We start from the raw sequence: 20,237 nt of genomic DNA, 5'->3' as shown, positions 1-20,237 counted from the left end.
CCGCGGCGGTAAGGGGGACGGCGTCTCTGCCGGACAGGAGGCAGAGTCGCCGATGCTACAGTACACACACACACACACACAGCTCTGCTACATTCACAGTAGACACACACACAGCTCTGCTACACCCATAGTACACACACACACACAGCTCTGCTACATTCACAGTACAGACATACACAGCTCTGCTACATTCACAGTACAGACACACAGCTCTGCTACACCCATAGGACACACACACATCTCTGCTACACCCATAGGACAGACACACACACATCTCTGCTACACCCACAGGACAGACACACACACACACACACATCTCTGCTACACCCACAGGACAGACACACACACAGCTCTGCTACACCCACAGGACAGACACACACACAGCTCTGCTACACCCACAGGACAGACACACACACAGCTCTGCTACACCCACAGGACAGACACACACACACACAGCTCTGCTACACCCACAGGACAGACACACACACAGCTCTGCTACACCCACAGGACAGACACACACACACACAGCTCTGCTACACTCACAGGACAGACACACACACACACAGCTCTGCTACACCCACAGGACAGACACACACACACACAGCTCTGCTACACCCACAGGACAGACACACACACACACACAGCTCTGCTACACCCACAGGACAGACACACACACACACAGCTCTGCTACACCCACAGGACAGACACACACAGCTCTGCTACAGCCACAGGACAGACACACACAGCTCTATTACACCCACAGGACACACACAGCTCTGCTACAACCACAGGACACAAACAGCTCTGCTAAATCGATAGGGCAGTCGCACAAATACAGACAACTCGGATACGTCCATCGTGCAGCCAGTCACACTCGTAACTCGACACACTATTTAGCCAGTCAGTCAGGACTGCAGTCACATGACCGATAAGGAACCAATCACACCCATCAACGAATCCCTCTCTCAACTAAATCTGCACAGTCCGGAGCCTGACTCCTCCCCTGCACGTGACCGGTCATATGGCCGTGACGTCATCCAAGGTCCTAGTGGCTGCTGGAGCTGCGGCGGAGGGAGGAGGCTGCAGAGCGAGTGGTGGTGGTGAGGCTGCTGATTACTGGGGAGACATGAATGCGCGCCCCACACGGAGCTCCCGGGCAGCCTCAGTCCCGGGGGGTTAGCCTCAGTCCCGGGGGGCAGCCTGGCTTCCTGTGGATGTGGTTAGTCCCCTGCACTATAGAGAGCGGCTCATAGACTGCTGTAGAGCAGCAATGGTCGGTGACGGGTCAGAGCCGGTGATTCCAGGGAGCCGCAGCCTCTCACCTGTCAGCAGTTGGGCTATAAACCAGGTTTCCAGTCACTGACAGTATGGCTGGAGCTGCGCCCATTATGCACTGTTAGAACTTGGCGATTTCTGCCATGTTTGGAGGTTCCTGGATTCTGTATTTTTCTGCACAGGGTTTGTCCAGGAGGAAAAGGAACACAGAGCGCCAGTCCTGGCCACAGGTTGTGTCTGGTACTACAGCTCCGGTCTAGTGACGTGACAGGTGCTGAGCTGTAATGCCACACACAGCCTGTGCCCAGGGGTGGCGCTGTAATCCATCAGCTGTGGCTTTCTACTCTGGGACAACTTCTGTAAGGCTGAATTCACACATCTGTGCTCCATGGACCGAGCTCAGATCTGACAACCGCTGGGTCACCAGTGCTGATCTGTGATTACCTCCTAGGAATAGATGAGGCATTGATCAGGTCCGGAGAGCCGGGCCGGGTGGTCTCGTCCCACCACGGATGTGTGAGTTCGTCCTTAAGTTAATATCTTAGTGTTAGAGTTCTCCTTTAGAATTTGTGTTCACATGAGAGTAATTTATTATAGCTTATTGTGTAACTTTTGAAAAACGTATCGATTACTAATCCTGAGTTACAGCCAGTGATAGTCTAGAGCTGCGTTCAGAGATCTGCAGGCTTCTGAGCTGAAATCTCCCAGCAGTCCTTGCTGAGATCACTATTGTTAGCTTTGCAATGTTAAGGCAGGTGCAGACAACCGTGTCGTCGGTCGGAGTGCGATCTGACAAAACATTGAATCGCACTCTGACCAGTGTTTGTCCAAGGAGAAAAATCGGACATGTGCACGGCCCCATAGACAGTCTGTCCGAGGACAAAAATCACTATGCTTGAGTGCAGTCCCATTTTTCACGGATTGACGTAATGGAGAAGATGGAGAATTTTTTTTTATCTATGTCTTGTATCTTGTTTTATGTCACTTTATGTACAGTTGTGGCCAAAAGTCTTGTGACTGATACAAATTTTGGTGTTCACTTCAGTGTTTTTAGATCTTTTAGTCAGATGTTTCTGTGGTTACTGTAGTACAATTATCAGCATTTTATAAGTTTTACACTTTTATTGACAAATATATCAAGTTTATGGAAAGATTCAATATTCAGTGTTGACCCTTATTTTTCAAGACTCGTTCCCTTCGTCTTGGCAGCTGGATATCGGCTGCTGGGCCAAATCCTGACTGACGGACAATTTTTGTCTAATCAGTGCTTGGAGCTGACTACATACATTTCTGTTTGTCCACCCGCTTTTTGAGGAGTGACCACAATCGAATTGAGATCTGGAGAGTTTACTGGCCATGAACCCAAAATGTCAATGTATACTGTGCGCCCACGATTCGTTTTTTAAGCTTTTCCGCAGCTGCAAAAACGCTGCAGAAACGCTTAAACGCTTGGTAGAAGGCCTGCCATGTCCCCCAATGATAATCCGCATGTGCTGTGCACATGCTGCAGAGATTTAGGCTGCGGATTATCATTGCGGAAAAAAACACAGCACTACCAATTATTTTGCGGAAGTGCTGCGTTCTCGCCGCCATTGACTTGCATTGAAACGCATGGATTACGCAGCACTGTATATGTAGATGCACATTCCACGTGTTTCAATGTGCGGATGGTACCCGGGTCTGGAGAGGAGGAGACTCTCCTCCAGACCCAGGTACCATAGAAACCGTAAAAAAAAGAATAAAATAAAAAATATTATATTTACCTTCTGATGGCCCCCACTGCGCTCGTCCTCCCATGCTGGCAGCTAGCGATGGACTGAAGGACCTGTGCTGACGTCATAGTCCGGTTGCATGGATTTATATAGTGTGACCAAGTTGACAAGCACTTTCCAAGTGATGGTAAAATCGCTTGGAAAGCGCTTGACAACCCGCATGCGGAAATGCAAGTGAAGAATTCTTCACTTCCGCATGTCCCTGGCAGGAACAACACATGTACAATCCGCATGCGTTTTTTCTGCCAGGGAGATGCAGAAACGCTCAGGAAAAATCCAGAGCATTTCTGCATCGTGGGCACATAGCCTTACCCAGACACTTAGTTGTCACTTTTGCCTTGTGACATATTCTCCGTCATGCTGGTATATGCATTGTTAATCACCAAAAATGCTCCTGCTGTGTTCTTAGGCAAAATTGTGAGTGAGTCCACACATGACTCGTCTCGGGGTTCTTTACTTTTGGCATAAGGCTATGTGCCCACGATGCAGAAATGCTCCAGATTTTTCCTGAGCGTTTCTGCATCTCCCTGGCAGAAGAAACGCATGCGGATTGTGCATGCGGATTGTGCATGCGGATTGTGCATGCGGATTGTACATGTGTTGTTCCTGCCAGGGACATGCGGAAGTGAAGAATTCTTCACTGGCATCTCCGCATGCGGATTGACAAGCACTTTCCAAGCGATTAGCATCACTTGGAAAGTGCTTGTGACAACTTGGTCACACTATATAAATCCATGCAAGCAGCATGGATTTTTATACTGTGACCCGAGAGAATGTCAAAAAAGAAAAAATAAATCTATACTTACCTTCCGATGGCCCCCGAAGTCTTGCTTCACTCGATCCTGGCTGCCGGCAGATCGCGGTACACTGAAGGACCTGCCGACGTCAGCGTCGCGTGACCCGTCACATGACTATGACGTCAGCGCAAGTCCTTCAGTCCATCGCGATCTGCCGGCAAGGGAGGAGCGCACAGGGGGCCGTGAGAAGGTAAGTATAATGTATATTTTTTATTCTTTTTTTTTTTTTTACAGTTTATATGGTACCCTGGTCTGGAGGAGAGTCTCCTCTCCTCGACACCTGGGTACCATCCATACATTGAACGCATGTATTCCGCATGTGCTTATTTAGTGAAGCGGAATACATGCGTTCTAATGCAAGTCAATGGCGGCGAAAACGCAGCGCTTCCGCAAAATAACTGGTAGTGCTGCGTTTTTTTCTGCAATGATAATCTGCAGCGGAAATTTCCGCAGCATGTGCACATGCGGATTATCATTGGGGAACATGGCAATCCTTCTACCATGCGTTTCTGCAGCGTTTTTGCCGCTGCGGAAACGCTTAAAAAACGCATCGTGGGCACACAGCCTAACACAGGACTCAAAGTAGCGCTCAGCTTTTCTTCTCCCGACATTCATTCTTCTATATGTCCTTAATAGTTTGAAGGGGGCCTTCATCAGGGAAAATAACTTTACCCCAGTCCTCTGTAATCCAATCACTGTACTTTCCTGCATTTTATAATCCTGTTCTTACTCTTTTTCATGGAGAAAAGTGGTTTCTTTGCTGCCCTACTTGACACCAGCACATCCTCCAAAATCCTTCTCACTGTGCGTACTGATGCACTGATGCCTGCCTGCTGCCATTCTTGATCAAGCTCTGCACTGGTGTTGAACCAATTCCATAGCTGAATCCTATGTAGGAGGTGATACAGGGACTTGCTGGACTTTCTTCGGAGTCCTGAAGTCTTCACAGCAAATTAACCTCCCCCTATTAAGTTATTTATTATAGTTCCATTTATTACATGGAGCTTTACATGTGAAAAGGGATATACATAGCAAAAAACAATTACAATAATCTTGAACTAAAATGAATCACAGACTGGTACAGGAGGAGAGAGGACCCTGCCCACGTGGGCTCACAATCTACAATGAATGGGTGAGGATACAGTAGGTGAGGGTAGAGCTGGTCGTGCAGTGGTATGATGGAGCGGTGGTTACTTCAGATTGTAGGCTTGTCAGAAGAGATGGATCTTCAGCTTCCTTTTGAAGGTTTCCACTGTAGGCGACAGTCTGATATATTGGGGTAGAGAGTTCTAGAGTAGGGGGATGCATGGGAGAAATCTTGCGTGCTATTGTGGGAAGAGGAGATAAGAGGGGAGTAGAGAAGGAGATCTTGTGAGGATTGGAGGTTGTGTGCTGGTAAGTACCGGAACACTAGGTCACAGTTATATGGAGGAGACAGGTTGTGGTTGGCTTTGTATGCCATGGTTAGGGTTTTCAACTGGAGTCTCTGGATAATGGGGAGCCAGTGAAGGGATTGACAGAGGGGAGAGGCCAGGGAATAGCGGGGTGGGGACAGGTGGATTAGTCGGGCAGCAGAGTAGAGTTATCTGACAGGAGAAAACCAGCTCCTTTGCCATGCTTGCCGATGGGGTGAGGGGTGTGGGAAAGGTGGAATACATCGTATGAAAGTGCAGCTGGAGAGGCCATGTCAGAGGGGGTGAGTCAGGTACCATTGATGCCAGGGAAAGAAAGTTTGTTAGTAATGAAAAGGTCATGGATGTAGGAAAGTTTGTTGCAGATGGAGAGAGCGTTCCATAGAGCTCCTGTTAGTGGGATTGGGGAAGCGGGGGATGGGCAATGGGTATAGGGTTAGAAAGGTTGCGGAAATTTTCTAGATTGTGGATGAGAGGTAGAAATGACTGTGGGGATGTGGTGAGGAGGGCCATGATTTGGAGAGATCGACAGCAGTGAGGAGGAGCAGAGAAAGAGATAGTAGGTGGGAGCAGGAGAGAGCGTGAGGTGGCTGTCTGTGTTTGGAGACAGAGGATTGTATGTTGAGGAACAGATCTGAGGAGGAAGTGAGATGGAGGGAGAGATGACCACTTCATTACTAGGTGTAGGGATGAGAAGGGTTAGTAGAACGTGTAGGACTATAGGGGTGAGAGTGAAAACAAAGAGAAACATTTTTTACTCTGGCTGTGCAGTTACCTTCAGTTATCTTCTGGTTCAATTCTGGTCTAACTCAATGCAGCACACTGTAAGGTGGCTGCCAGACAGGTCGTGGACGGGAAGTATGTGTCCCCGAAATACCAAACTTCGGTGATGTAGGACCCGGAGAAACAGGTTCCAGAACACATAGTGCTGTGAGGGAGTTAATGGACCCGGATTAAAGGGCCGGGTTTTAAGAGCAGCTGAAATAGTTGGGGGGGAAACAGCTGCTCACTTATCTCCAGTCCAGGTCTTGGAAGGCCTGATTTAAGACAGCTGTGCCTGTCTCAGTGGTGCTGTGTGTTGTGCAAGGTGAGCAAACCTTGCATGTGCTTATCAGTCTTCTGGAGGCAGAGAAAAGCACTACATTTAAACTGCTGATGCCGTGCTGTATGGACTGGTTATTTTGAGTTTTGTTCTGTTATATCTTTTGTGTATCTATTGTATGGTGGCAGAAGGTGCCAAGCCCCTGGCTTTGGGCAGAGGGGGGTGTATGTAAGGTTGCTGCCGGACAAGTCGTGGACGAGAGGTATGTGTCACCGAAGTACCAAGCTTCGGTGATGTAGGACCTGGAGAAGCTGGCTCCAGCACACATAGTGTAGGGAGTTAGTGGGCCCGGATTAAAGGGCCGAGTTTTACGAGCAGCTGAAAGAGCTGTTATGTTTTGTTTTCCTGGTTGGTTTATGGACATTTAATAAACCACCAGTTTGTTTTGGAACCTGTGGACTGCATTCCCGTGTGAACCTGCGCCTACCCAAGAGCTGATCCGTCACAACATGTATATGATGCACCGCAGACTAAATTCTTAATGATCCGATAAATGGTTGATCTAGGGGCAATCTTACAAACAGCAATGTCCTTGCCTGCAAAGCAATGATGACTGTCATTTCCTTGGGAAGAAATGAATGTTTTTTTTTTTGTTTTTTTTTTAACAATTCATCTGATCATTCTTCATAACAATCTACAGTTAATGCAAATTGACACTATAAAAACTGAAGCAGCAAACTTTATGAAAGCCAGAATGTGTTCTTTCTCCAAACTTGACGACTGTGTATTATTGTGCTACCTCTTTTGTATATTATTGTGTCACCTCTTATCTTGTGTATCTCCTCTCTTTTCAGATTGTTAGCCACATGCTGCCAGGACAGAGCTTGTGGTCACAGTCATGCGGCTGGTGATTCTTGATGACTATGCCCTGGCCAGCGAATGGGCAGCAAAATACATAAGTAATCGCATCGCCCAGTTCAATCCTGGACCCGACAATTACTTCACACTTGGGCTACCCACAGGTAATGTGCCTTTTATCTATCTTTATCCAGTTTCCCACGAGTTGGTTCAAGCGTTTTAGTTGTGGGTTGAACTATTTTTGCACATGTGAATTATGAGAAGTCCTCACGAGTACGTCAGATGTGTACGGCAAAGCTTCATAGAGGAGGGAGACTCCAAGTTCACTGCTGAACATCTGCTCTCTCCATGTTTCCTTGCGATCTACCAGTGTCTCCGTAAGATTTGGCCATTCTCTACTGTTATATGCAAGAATGTGCCAATTTTCCAAAGGAACAAGGAGATTGAGTAGCTCAACAGCCTCTTGCCACTGATGGGCAAACAAATTTGGAGAAAATAATTGGACAAAGCCCGAAGGGCGCTGTAATTCAGGGCTATGTTCTGGGGGATCGATGAAGACATAAGAAGCATGATCTGTGCTGAACAGTATGGATGGTAATCCAAAGCCTCCATAACCAAGCTTGGCGTGGAAGGCACTCGGGAAATAGGAGTGTGAGTTGGGGGTCTCCCAGTGGTAATACAGTTGGAATCACTGCCTTATTAATACAACGGGGAACTGTTTTTATTTCAATTAACAATTTAAAGCGGTTGTCCGAAACCAATACTGATTTAATCCTAAATCTCTATTTAATGTAATAATCTAATTGCTTTTCTAATATACTTTAATTAAAGTTAATCTAAATTTATCTAACTGGGGTGTGTTTGCATGTGTGTATATATTTGTTTTTTTACCAACTTCCTGTTTGATAATATTTAGTTTGAAAATCCCCAGTGCATCCTGGGATATGAAGATGGACGTAATCAGGGAGCAGAGGCTGCGGTCACTGCTGCTGCCTCTTTCCCCACCCTGAATGAAGCGTCATCAGTGATGCCTGTTTCAGGGGCTGGGCTAGTCCTTGCTACTCTGCGCATGTGTCTGTTGTCAATTCTAACTCTCTCAGTTGCTCAGCTGGATCTTGTCACTGTGCAATATTATTTTAATGCGCAGCGTCAGGGATTTCTCAGACGACAACGGGGAGATCACGCAGTATCTCACCCTGCCATCACTGTGTCACGGATTTCATCTGGAATCGCGAGCACACGATCCAGATTACTCACTTCTTTGGTATCGGCAAGCGACCAGTGAGTGTATGGCATCACACCTCTTGATTCCAACTCATGGAATATGTGTTTATACCCTGCGTACTGTCACTGTCAGCTTCACGATAGCCTAATTATTATTATTCTCTGCCACCACCGTCAAGAGTTGAAATATAATACAGGCCTGGGCGGACGCCTTCATTCTGGCAGCGTATATAGCTTCGGGGAAGGGAACGATTACAGAACAAAAGAAACAGAACTATTACATTTTATATTTAATCCAAAAGGGAGGCAGTGTTTAGGAAAAAATTATACAAGGATTTTACAAATGAAACCTTACGATACTAAAGCAGTTACACAAAATAATAAGGATTAAAGAAGAGACTTACTTTAAGAGTGCTGAGACGATTCAATATAGGTGGAGGAGTGGCTCCCTGATTTAATTTGAATTTTATCGAATGTGACCCGTCGCTTATAGTATTTATACCCCCTGGCAATGGATACTGCTCTAACCTCAGCAAACTATTTTATGCTTAAGGGAGAGACCTGTCCACACCCCCTTGTGCCGACAGCACGGGCTGGGGCTCCACCCTTCATGTTTGTATTAAGAATCTGTTTTTTGAGATAGCTTATCACTGCTGGATCCCAAAAGTGGTACCATATTTTCTCTTATGATTTTACCCTCATTTAGAGAACACACATGATATAGTTGCAGTCTGCTATTTTGCTACTTTTGCGCCACAGCTCCCTGGTTTGGCTTGCAGAAATGAGAAAATATGCATATCGCTCCTCGGCTGTCCCTGCTACTAAAAATATAGGTCCCATTTTTATCGGAATTATGGAACTTACAATATTCCATATCGGTGCCAGCAAGACTATAGACTTCCATTTTGAAGTTCGAGAAGCAAGCTTCAATAGTTACACGTAAATTATTGCAAGCCTGCGTCTGATCACCCCCTGCGTCTGCTAGGGGGAAAGATGCACACATTTTAATTAGGTTGTAGCTTTACAAGTCATTTCTACTGTAGGTGATTTTGCAGAGGGCTTGGGAGAAATGGTTAATATTCTCTTAATATCTATGACAGGGGAGAAGAAAAGATTTTCAACTTTTCTCAATATTTCCCTGACATGCAGTAACAGTGTGCTCCCTCGCCAGCTCTGAGAAGTGACGAAAAGGAGTGAGCATTACACAATGATAAGCACGCCTGTCATGAAAGTGTATAAATTTTATTTGAAACAAAAACCATGACAAAAACAATTAAAAACAAAATAGCCCCAAAAGACACTGTCATGTGCAATAGTAAACGTGGTATCCAAGGATATACAGCACAGATCCGAAAATATATATAAAGCCCTAAATAGGATCAAATATATCTATAATATAATCGGCCAAGCGTCCCTCTGTCTGAAGCCTCTATAGACTGCGCATGCGCGACGCGCAGTCTGGCTCCAGACAGAAGAATGCTTGGAGCCGTTACAGGTAAGAGGAGGTGTATGGCGCCGGAGATCGCGGTATGCATAGACACTGAACGCATACCGTGTTCTCCGGCGCCATACTTATATACTTGCCTGACCGGGAGGAGCGTTGCCTCTCTTCTGGCCGGAGACCGGGGGCTGAGTGAAGGCGTCTTAATCGGCGCATGCGCATAGCGTTATCCTTCGCCATTTTACTGAAGACACATTTACAGTGTGTCTTCAGCAAAATGGCGCCGGACAGCGCCGTTCTCCGGCGCCGCACTCCTACCCCGGCCTTCGGCAGAACAGGACATCGCAGCACTGGAGCACAGGGAAGAAAGGGGAGTATGTGTTTATTTTTTTTTGTATGTGTGCAGCGTGAAAGGGATGAGGGGGGGGGCCACCCTTGCCAGGGTTGGGGGGTGGGTGAGGGGGGGCCACCCATGCCAGGGTTGGGGGGTGGGTGAGGGGGGCCACCCATGACAGGATTGGGGGGGGGTTGAGGGGGGCCACCCATGCCAGGATTCGGATGAGGCATGCCATGCATACCAGGATAGGAATGAGGGCATCACATAACAGGATGGGGGAACAGGATTGGGGAGCACAAATACCCAGATGGTGGCAGCACATACCAGCATGGGAGAACATATACCAATAAAAATGCTCGCCACCCGGGTGTAGAACGGGCTCAATAGCTAGTGTAAGTATATTACAAATAGAACCTAAGAAAGCCCCCATATATATGCCTAATAATAGGTACAGTTGAAACCAGAAGTTTCCGTACACTATATCAAAAGACACATACGCATGTTTTATTCGGTCGTCCATGACAGCACCACGTGAGAGAGAGGATCCGCCCATCAAGGACAGGAAACCTACAGGTTAAAAAGGGCGGCCCTCTCTTCCCGCCTCAGTTTAGGTTTCCTGTCCATGATGGGGGACCTTGCAGGCTTACCTGCAGAAGATGGACTCCTGTCCCAGAGAGGGCCACAGCAGGTGGTTGGAGCCGGTCCGTTCCGGTCCTCTGGAGATGCCACGGCAGGGCTCATGGGGGCGCCTCCGTGAGCGTTGCAGCAGGCGCGACATCGCCTCACGGGAGGTAGATGTCCGCCAGGTGTGGGGCTTCCCCCCCCCCCCCCCCGCTACCGCTTGCAGGAGATCCAGGTCGCGCCGGCGGCGCACGTGACGGGCGCGACCTTCTGACGCGACTTCCGGTGCGCCGGGCAGGAAGCCCTGTGACGTCACCGGAAGGGGCGGGGCTCGTTTGAATTTTTTGGTGCAGCATGCGTTCAACGAGTTCCTTATAGATTTTCAGGACCAGCATGTCCGTGTACTCTAGGACAATCAAGTCACGGTAGCATAAACCACCAAGGGGGAACCCGCTCAAGAAACTTGATGAGGGTAGCGAACGCACTTCTGCTGAAAACCGAAGATCACTGTCTCTCTCTTTCGGCTACTCATCTAAAAGGCAAGGAAAACATCACAGCGGACTTCCTCAGCCGTACTTCTGTAAAAGAAGGAGAGTGGTCCCTAAATACACATATTCTCCAGAATCATAGAAATGTGGGGCCTTCCAACTGTGGACTTATTCGCAACAAGAGCCAATCGGAAAGTGGAAAATTTTTGTTCCTTAGACCCCAGAGAAGGACCCCTGGCAGTGGACGCCTTTATGGTCCCCTGGAGATTTCCTCTGGCATATGCCTTCCCTCCCATGATCCTGCTCCCAGCGGTGATGAGAAAGATCAGGGCAGACCGGGCCAGAGTGATACTCGTATGTCCCTTTTGGCCCAAAAGACCGTGGTTCCCTTGTCTCCGGAAGATATCAGATCCCTGGGTTCTTCCGGAGATTCTGGACCTCCTCACTCAAGGGCCACTTTCCCATCCTCCAACCCCGAGTCTACATTTGACGGCGTGGAATTTGAGAGGGTGTTATTGACCAACAAAGGATTCCCCGCAAATGTAGTGAATACTCTCCTGGCTAGCAGAAAACCTGTTACCACCCGTATTTATGCCAGGACCTGGAGGAAGTTTCTGTCCTTTGTTGAAGTTAAGGTGGAGGAGGGGCCCCCTATTGGGAAAATTCTGGAATTTCTGCAGCGAGGCTTAGAATTAGGTCTCCCTACCAGTACCTTGAAAGTACAGGTGTCGGCTTTGGGAGCTTTATTTTCTTTCAATATTGCAGATAACTATTGGATAGGCCGTTTTATAAAAGCTTCCTTTAGGTGTAGACCCATTACCAAAGGAAAGATGTCTCCCTGGGATTTTAATTTTGTCTTAGATGCCTTGACCAGTCCTCCTTTTGAGCCACTAGATTTAGTCTCCCCCAAAATTATTTTCCTAAAGACGGTCCTGTTAGTAGCCCTAACTTCAGCCAGGAGAGTCAGTGACCTACAGGCCCTTTCAATATGCCCTCCATTCACGCAAATTCTGGACGATAGGATTATATTAAAACCTGATCCAGCCTTTCTTCCTAAAGTGGCCACTCGATTCCATAGAACCCAGGAAATAGTTCTCCCAACTTTTTGCTTTCCGCCCAAAAATCAAAAAGAGGAGAGACTTCACACTTTAGACGTTAGGAGTTGGGTACTAAGGTACTTAGAAGTATCACATGGCTTTAGAAAGGATAAGTCCCTATTTATTTGCTATCAGGGGGCTAGGAAGGGTTGTAAGGCCTCAAAGGCTACAATCGCTAGATGGATCAAGGAGGCCATTTCCCTCGCATACTCCTCAGGGGATAAAGAGATACCGGAGGGATTGAGGGCGCATTCTACCAGAGCGGTGTCAACCTCCTGGGCGGAGAAGACAGGGCTTTCCATTGAGGAGATTTGTAAGGCTGCCACTTGGTCTTCTCCCTCTACTTTCTATAGGCACTATAGATTGGATCTGGGTGGCTCTGCAGATCTCACTTTCGGGAGAAGGGTGCTTCAAGCTGTGGTCCCTCCCTAATTTCCTTCGTCTCTGTAATTCTCTCACGTGGTGCTGTCATGGATGACCGAATAAAGCCTTAGTTACTTACCGGTAACGGGATTTTTCGGAGCCCATGACAGCACCTTTATATTCCCTCCCTTCACTGGTGTTGTGCACTCCTGTAGATTTTATTTCTTTTTGTGCACCCTTGTGGGAAATTAATGAAAAGTAATGTACTTAATGTGATTATGTTTTGTTATAACTAACCTTGGCGGTACTCTCATGCTCTGTTAACTAAACTGAGGCGGGAAGAGAGGGCCGCCCTTTTTAACCTGTAGGTTTCCTGTCCTTGATGGGCGGTTCCTCTCTCTCACGTGGTGCTGTCATGGGCTCCGAAAAATCCCGTTACCGGTAAGTAACTAAGCCTTTTCTCAATATCTGACATGAAATCAGAATAAACCTTTCCCGTTTTAGGTCAATTAGGATTACCATACTTTTTAATATTTGCCAAATGCCAGAATAATGAGAGAAAGAGAGGGAGAGAATGTTCGAGGCATTTTTATTACTTACTGCAAAGTCAGATATTTACATACATTTCATTAGTATTTGGTACCATTGCCCTTAAACTGAATGACTTGGGTCAAACGTTTTGGGATATCCTTCCACTAGCTTCTCTCAATAGTTGGTCGGATTTTGGGCCCATTCCTCCTGACAAAAGTAGTGTAACTGATCCAGGTTTGTAGGTCACCTTGCTCACACCTACCTTTTCAGCTTTGCCTATAAATTTTCAATAGGACTGAGATCAGGGCTTTGTGATGGCCACTCCAAAACATTGACTTTTTTATCCTTAAGCCACTTTACCATTTTGTCAGTATGCTTTGGGTCATTGTCCATTTGGAAGACCCATTTCCGCCCAAACTTTAACTTCCTGGCTCATGTCTTGAGATGTTGCTTCAGTATTGCCACATAATCTTCTTATTTCATGAGGCCATCTATTTTATGAAGTGCACCAGTCCCTCCTGGAGCAAAACAACCCCACAACATGATGTTTCCACCCCTGTGTTTCACAGTTGGGATGGTTTTCTTAGGCTTCCAAGCTTCTTCCTTTTTCCTCCAAACGTAACGATGGTCATGATGCCCAAAAAGTTAAATTTTAAAAGTTAAAAGCTGTGGGGCGGATCTGCGGGTGGCTCTCCGCTGTGGGGCGGATCTGCGGGTGGCTCTCCGCTGTGGGGCGGATCTGCGGGTGGCTCTCCGCTGTGGGGCGGATCTGCGGGTGGCTCTCCGCTGTGGGGCGGATCTGCGGGTGGCTCGCCGCTGTGGGTGTGTTGGAGGGGCTGTTAAGGCTGATCGTTTAACCTCCATACCTCCGACTCCTCAATTTCCCTGACTCGGACTCCACAGCCTGGCCTCACTACTGAGCGTGTACATAAAGTGCATCACAGATTCATCTCAACTAAAAGCGAGATCCTTAGATCAGGAACAGAACAGACATTTATAGGACGCTTCATAAGACTGTGTGCCCACTATGCGTTTTTAAGCGTTTCCGCAGCGGCTATTCCGCTGCAGAAACTCTTAAAAAATGCTTTCTTAGAAGGCCTGCAATTTTCCCCAATGATAATCCGCATGTGCTGTGCACATGCTGTGGAAATTTCCGCTGCAGATTATCATTGCATAAAAATCCGCAGCACTAGGAATTATTTTGCGTAATCGTGGCGTTTTCGCCGCCATTGACTTGCATTGAATCGCTTAATATCCGCATGACTACATGTGGATATTAAGCGATTCAATGTGCGGATGGTACCTGGGTCTGGAGAAGAGGAGCAGCTTGTGATGGTCTAAAAGGACCTGCCATGACGTCATTTAGTCATGTGACGGGTCACGCGACTGCTTACGTCGGAGGTTGCCTGACCTGTCACATGACTAAATGACGTCATGGCAGGTCCTTTTACACAACCGCGAGACATCGGGAAGACCGGACGCATTGGATAAGTAGACCGGGGGCCATCGGAAGGTGAGTATGTTTTTTATTTTTACCATTTTTATTCTTTTTTTTTTTTTTTTTTTTTTTTTTAACTAACTTGGTCACACTATATAAAATCCCTGCCTTTTGCATGGATTTATAGAGTGTGACCAAGTTTTCAAGTACTTTCCAAGTGATGCTAAAATCGCTTGGAAAGCGCTTTACAACCAGCATGCGAAATCGCATGATCAAAACGCTTCACTTCCGCTTGTCTCTGGCAGGAGAAACGCACGTACAATCCGCACGTACAATCCGCATGCGTTTTTTCTGCCAGGGAGATGCAGAAACGCTCTGGAAAAAATCTGGAGCATTTCTGCATCGTGGGCATTTAGCCTTTCTCTCCCAGATTCTTATGAAAACATTTACAGCATGTCCTGCATTGTACTATTGTACCCAAATTATTATATATTTTAGTTGGTCCATTTTATTCCGACTCCACCAAAATGGACACACTCCATGACTGAGTCCACAGCACTGCCTCCACCTGTCCCAACAAAGGAAGGGAGATAAGAACTCAATCAGAAGAATTACATCCACTGCACAGTAACGAGATCCTTCCCCCGGGCACCTGACCCCACACGGATAGAGATGAGGGCTCTCTCCCATCCTGCACCCCTTCATCTGAAACAAAGCTGAGAAACTGGTTTAAAAGTTCCTTGACACTATAAAATGCATCACAATTTTAGACTCCTTTTTTTTGAGACTAAAACATCCATGTTCTAGTCAGAAAAGTAAGCCATTGATTTTATTCATTACAATAACGGCAATGTCAGATTAATTTCAGTGTCACTTTTGCTGTATTGGGCTTGTTTCACACGTCCGAGCTTCATGGTCTGTGCTTGGAACATGATCTCCAGTGTCAGCGGTGGGTCTCATAGCCATATATAAGGCTGTTGAGTGTGACACAGGACATTTGGGGCAGCATCGGAAATCTCAGTGTGTACACAGACTGGGAAGCTCGGATGTTTGAAGCCCACCATACTTTATTTTTTATCACTGGTTTTGAAACGCAGGATGAAAAAACACAACAGACCAAAAAAAAAAGCTTTTCTGGCACTGTATATTTTTCATTGGTGTTTTGAGCAGGATGAATAACGTAGACCTTTTTACAGTGTCAGGCATGTGGCAGTACCACTTGGGTATATTTTATTTTCTTTGTTTTTTTTGTTGGCTATTTTACATAAAACACTATAGGCCCAACTCATCACGACTGGCATTTTCAGTCTTGATGAAGTATGCGCCGGAGTAAGATGCACAAAATTCATTAAGGGACATGCGGTTTGGAAGATATTTTACACAACTTTCAACTGCCGTGTCCTAGGTTAAAAAGTATAATTGTATCCACGCTATTTATCCTACATTGTTTTTCTTGTTTTTATTAGGCAGCACGCCATTAGGATGTTACAAGAAACTAATTGAATATCACAAACGTGGTGACCTATCATTTAGATATGTGAAGACCTTTAATATGGATGAATATGTAGGTGAGTTGTAAGGAAGTTAGTTTTTTATCTTTAAGTGTTTTTCTTTAATTTTTTCCTAACGGCTTGTCTGTGTAGAAATAACGAAACGAGCCATACTTGCCCCTGTACCCTCTGCCTCCAGATGACGTGACTGCTGTAGTGTCCTCACCATTACACAATGGTAGATTGAAAACCATTCAATTCATGTCCTGTTATTTGCACTGGTAATACTGACGACCTTACCTTGTCGTGATCACTGACGGGTGACTGCCCATTACTGCACAGATGACTCCATACTATATATACACTGAATATATACCGGCAGAACCTATAACATTCTGATGTTTTATAGATCTTAATATGTCTTTGTTTTTAATCCCCTTTTCGTCACGTTTGCTTGTTAGGATTACCGAGGGACCACCCTGAGAGCTATCATTCTTACATGTGGAATAATTTCTTCAAGCACATAGATATAGATCCCAATAATGCTTACATCTTGGATGGCAATGCTGCCGACCTGCAGGCTGAATGTGAGGAATTTGAGCGAAAAATCAAAGAAGCTGGTGACATCGAGCTGTTCGTTGGAGGTATTTGATATGTATAAATGAAATAATCATCCTATTGAAAGTTCCCCTTTTAAGTCTGAGCAGAGAATGTACGGTGTACTTTTAAGAAGTGTATATCCCATCATCTTCATACTTATTACTGAGCTCTAGAAGGAGACTGACTTCACAATGAGGTGATCTCCTTAGCTGCCCCTAAATCATTTGGTTTCAGCAATTAGGAGGCTAGGTCAGATGTGAGGCGTCTATATTACATGGCATTCAGCAGCAGAGACATAGAATCATAGAATCATAGAATGGTAGAGTTGGAAGGGACCTCCTGGGTCATCTGGTCCAACCCCCTGCTCAAAGCAGGATTCACTAGATCATCTCAGACAGATGTCTGTCCAGCCTCTGTTTGAAGACGTCCATTGAAGGGGAACTCACCACCTCTCGTGGCAGCCTGTTCCACTCATTAATCACCCTAACTGTCAAAAAGTTTTTTCTAATATCTAATCTGTGTCTCCTCCCATTTAGTTTCATCCCATTGCTTCTAGTCTTTCCTTGTGCAAATGAGAATAAAGATGATCCTTCTACAATGTGACAGCCCTTGACATATTTGTAGACAGCTATTAAGTCTCCTCTCAGTCTTCTTTTTTGCAAGCTAAACATTCCCAAATCCTGCAACCGTTCCTCATAGGACATGGTTTGCAGACCAGTCACCATTCTGGTCGCTCTTCTCTGAACTTGCTCCAGTTTGTCTATGTCTTTTTTAAAATGTGGTGCCCAAAACTGTACACAGTATTCCAGATGAGGTCTGACCAAAGAGGAGTAAAGACCGATAATGACTTCACGTGATCTAGACTGTATGCTTCTGTTAATACATCCCAGAATTGTATTTGCCTTTTTTGCTGCTGCATCACACTGTTGACTCATGTTCAGTCTATGATTTATTAGTATACCTAAGTCTTTTTCACATGTACAGACAACTCCTGTAGAGGCAATGATCACTGTCTTGTGGGACTGTATTGGGAGTTTGCTCACTAATGAAGGCCTGTGCTTACAGCAGCATCAGCCATGGAATATGTAGACAGTCTCTGGACTTAAACTGCTATGATTATAAACGGTGGGGAAGGGAAAAGGAGCAGCAGGTGTGAAGATAAGGTCCCCCGGGACCAGAGTGCAGCTTCACTGTGTATTAAGTGGAATACAATGCGAACATCCTAAATTAAAAGGGAGGAGAGGTCTGTAGCACAGAAAGCTGAGCTTGGGAGATAAAGATTCTACATGGGTACAGTACGTGAGATGATGGGCTTGTTCACTGGAGGTTTGTCTTAAAGGAGGTTACACTTTGCCATACACACACACACACACACACACACACACACACACACACACGTTACAAAATTTTCCAAAAATGAGGAAAATTTTCACCATTTTGTTGAAATCTATTTCTCTTATTTTGCAGGTATTGGTCCAGATGGTCACATTGCCTTCAATGAGCCAGGTTCTAGTTTGGTATCCAGAACAAGACTCAAGACTTTAGCAATGGACACCATTTTGGCAAATGCTAAATACTTTGATGGCGATCTTTCTAAAGTGCCAACTATGGCATTAACAGTCGGAGTTGGGACAGTAATGGATGCTAGAGAGGTATATAGGCATTTATGTTCGTACATTACTTGCACCCATTATGGTCAGAATAAAATGTCCTTTTTCTACAGATGTAAAGTTTCACATCTTTAGACTTTTCTCACATACCCACAGGATATGATATAAATGTCTGGGAACTACATCGGTGTAGACTACTGGAATCAGGGCTCCTTGAGCCTTAATTCAGCCTGGTAATGCAGCTTTCAAATCAAGTTGGAGAATAAATGGAAAGGTGGATATGCATGTCTCTGTTGTTTCTGTAACTTCCATAGAAGTAACTTTTGAGAGTTGTGGGCATGACCAGCAATTTCCCCATTTATTCTCTACCTGGATTGCAGCATTTGGGTGGGGTTGGGAGACCCAAGTTTACACAAGTGACAGGCTTTTCCTTAGGGCTTATGCAGACGTTTGCGGGTCTTGGGCTGATCATGGACTGCAATGCACGGACTGGCCGCGGGTCTCCCAAGCTGAAGCTGTCATGCTCCAGTCGGGAGACCTCCAGCCAGTCCATGCGTTGCGGTCCGTGATCGGATCAATATCCACTTACGTCTGAATGACTAAGATTGATGCCACCAATATGTACATCATTTTGTTGATTCCCCAAGAAAAAAGGAGACAGCAGAATGTTTAGTTGCATCCTTGCATGCAGCTCTCAGGGCTAATTCTGTACGTATTGTGGCTGCAATTGACAGCTCAGACTCGGATGTGGGTAAAATAAGTGTTAGAAAAGAAAATTGGTGATGTGTCCAAGTAAATAAATTTCTAAAGGTCCTGTCGACATGAAATTGTCGTTAACAATCCATCCAATCCACACAGGCAAAAAATTCAAACCATAGATGTCCATAAATTGTGTAATAATGAGAAATGACACAGGGAAAAAGCATTGAACACACGTACATTGGCTTGCGAAAGTATTCACCCCCACCCTCCTTCGCATTTTTCATCTTTTGCTACCTCACAACCTGGAATTTCCCGTTTTTTCTTCTTTTTTTTTTTTGAGTGTTGCATTAGTTTATGTAAAGAACATGCCTACAGCGGTGAACATTTGGTTTTCTTTTTATTGTGAAGGAAACAACAAATAGGACAAAATAGCTGAAAACTTCAGAGTGCACCCCCCTAAAGTCAGTACTTTGTAGAGCCCCCCCCCCCCCTTGCAGCAATTACATCTGCAAGTTGCTTTGGATAAGTCTCTATGAGCTTTCCACATCTTGCCACTGGGATTTTTGCCCATTCCTCAAGGCAAAACTGCTCCAGCTCCTTCAGGTTAGATGGTTTCTTCTGGTGAACAGCAATCTTCAAGTCTGACCACAGATTCTCAATTGGATTAAGGTCTGGGCTTTGACGAGGCCACTCCAAAACATTTACTTGTTTCCCCTTAAACCACTCGAGTGTTGATTTAGCAGTATGCTTTGTGTCATTGTCTTGATGGAAGGTGAACCTCCATCCCAGTCTCAAATCACTGACAGACTGAAACAGGTTTTGCTCAAGAATATCCTTGTATTTCTCAATACGCCTTTCACGACAGCATTGGAGGATGTTGTCCACTCCCTATCAGGGGACAGGAACACAGAGAGGTTAAAAGCCCCTCCCCACCATCAATCCCCAGTGTTTTCCTGTCCTTCTTGGGGGCATGGAGAGGTCCTGCAGTGCTGTCGGGCCGGCAAGCAGCATTGTATCAGGCTATACTTGCCGGGCAGTGGTCAGTCGGGGCGCTCCCTCCTCCCTCCATGCTGCTCCCATTGGGACCGTTCCGGGCTAAAGCAAGCCGGGTGGTTTTCATGCCGGGGGCCTGCTCCAGC

The 20,237-nt window shown here is 46.0% G+C and overlaps 1 protein-coding gene across 2 annotated transcripts in view; it reads left to right on the top strand.

Annotated features, from left to right (window-relative positions):
• The first annotated feature begins 986 nt into the window (after positions 1-986).
• The window catches only part of GNPDA2 (glucosamine-6-phosphate deaminase 2), a 34,739-nt gene continuing 15,488 nt past the window's right edge, over positions 987-20,237 (top strand). Inside the window, exons 1-5 of one of the 2 annotated variants that reach the window (XM_073645544.1) lie at positions 987-1,094; positions 7,153-7,320; positions 16,163-16,264; positions 16,648-16,830; positions 18,254-18,438. In XM_073645544.1, coding sequence (XP_073501645.1) covers positions 7,197-7,320; positions 16,163-16,264; positions 16,648-16,830; positions 18,254-18,438 — 594 coding nt within the window. In that variant the 5' untranslated portion in view covers positions 987-1,094; positions 7,153-7,196. The other variant, XM_073645545.1, reaches the window with a different exon arrangement.

Source organism: Phyllobates terribilis, unplaced genomic scaffold (assembly GCF_046119375.1).
Source record: "Phyllobates terribilis strain yellow unplaced genomic scaffold, ASM4611937v1 Scaffold_1__5_contigs__length_1240528914, whole genome shotgun sequence".
In the NCBI taxonomy this organism is placed as follows: Eukaryota; Metazoa; Chordata; class Amphibia; order Anura; family Dendrobatidae; genus Phyllobates; species Phyllobates terribilis.
The sequence above is the reverse complement of the archived record's forward strand: the minus strand, read 5'-3'. Positions and strand labels throughout refer to the sequence as shown.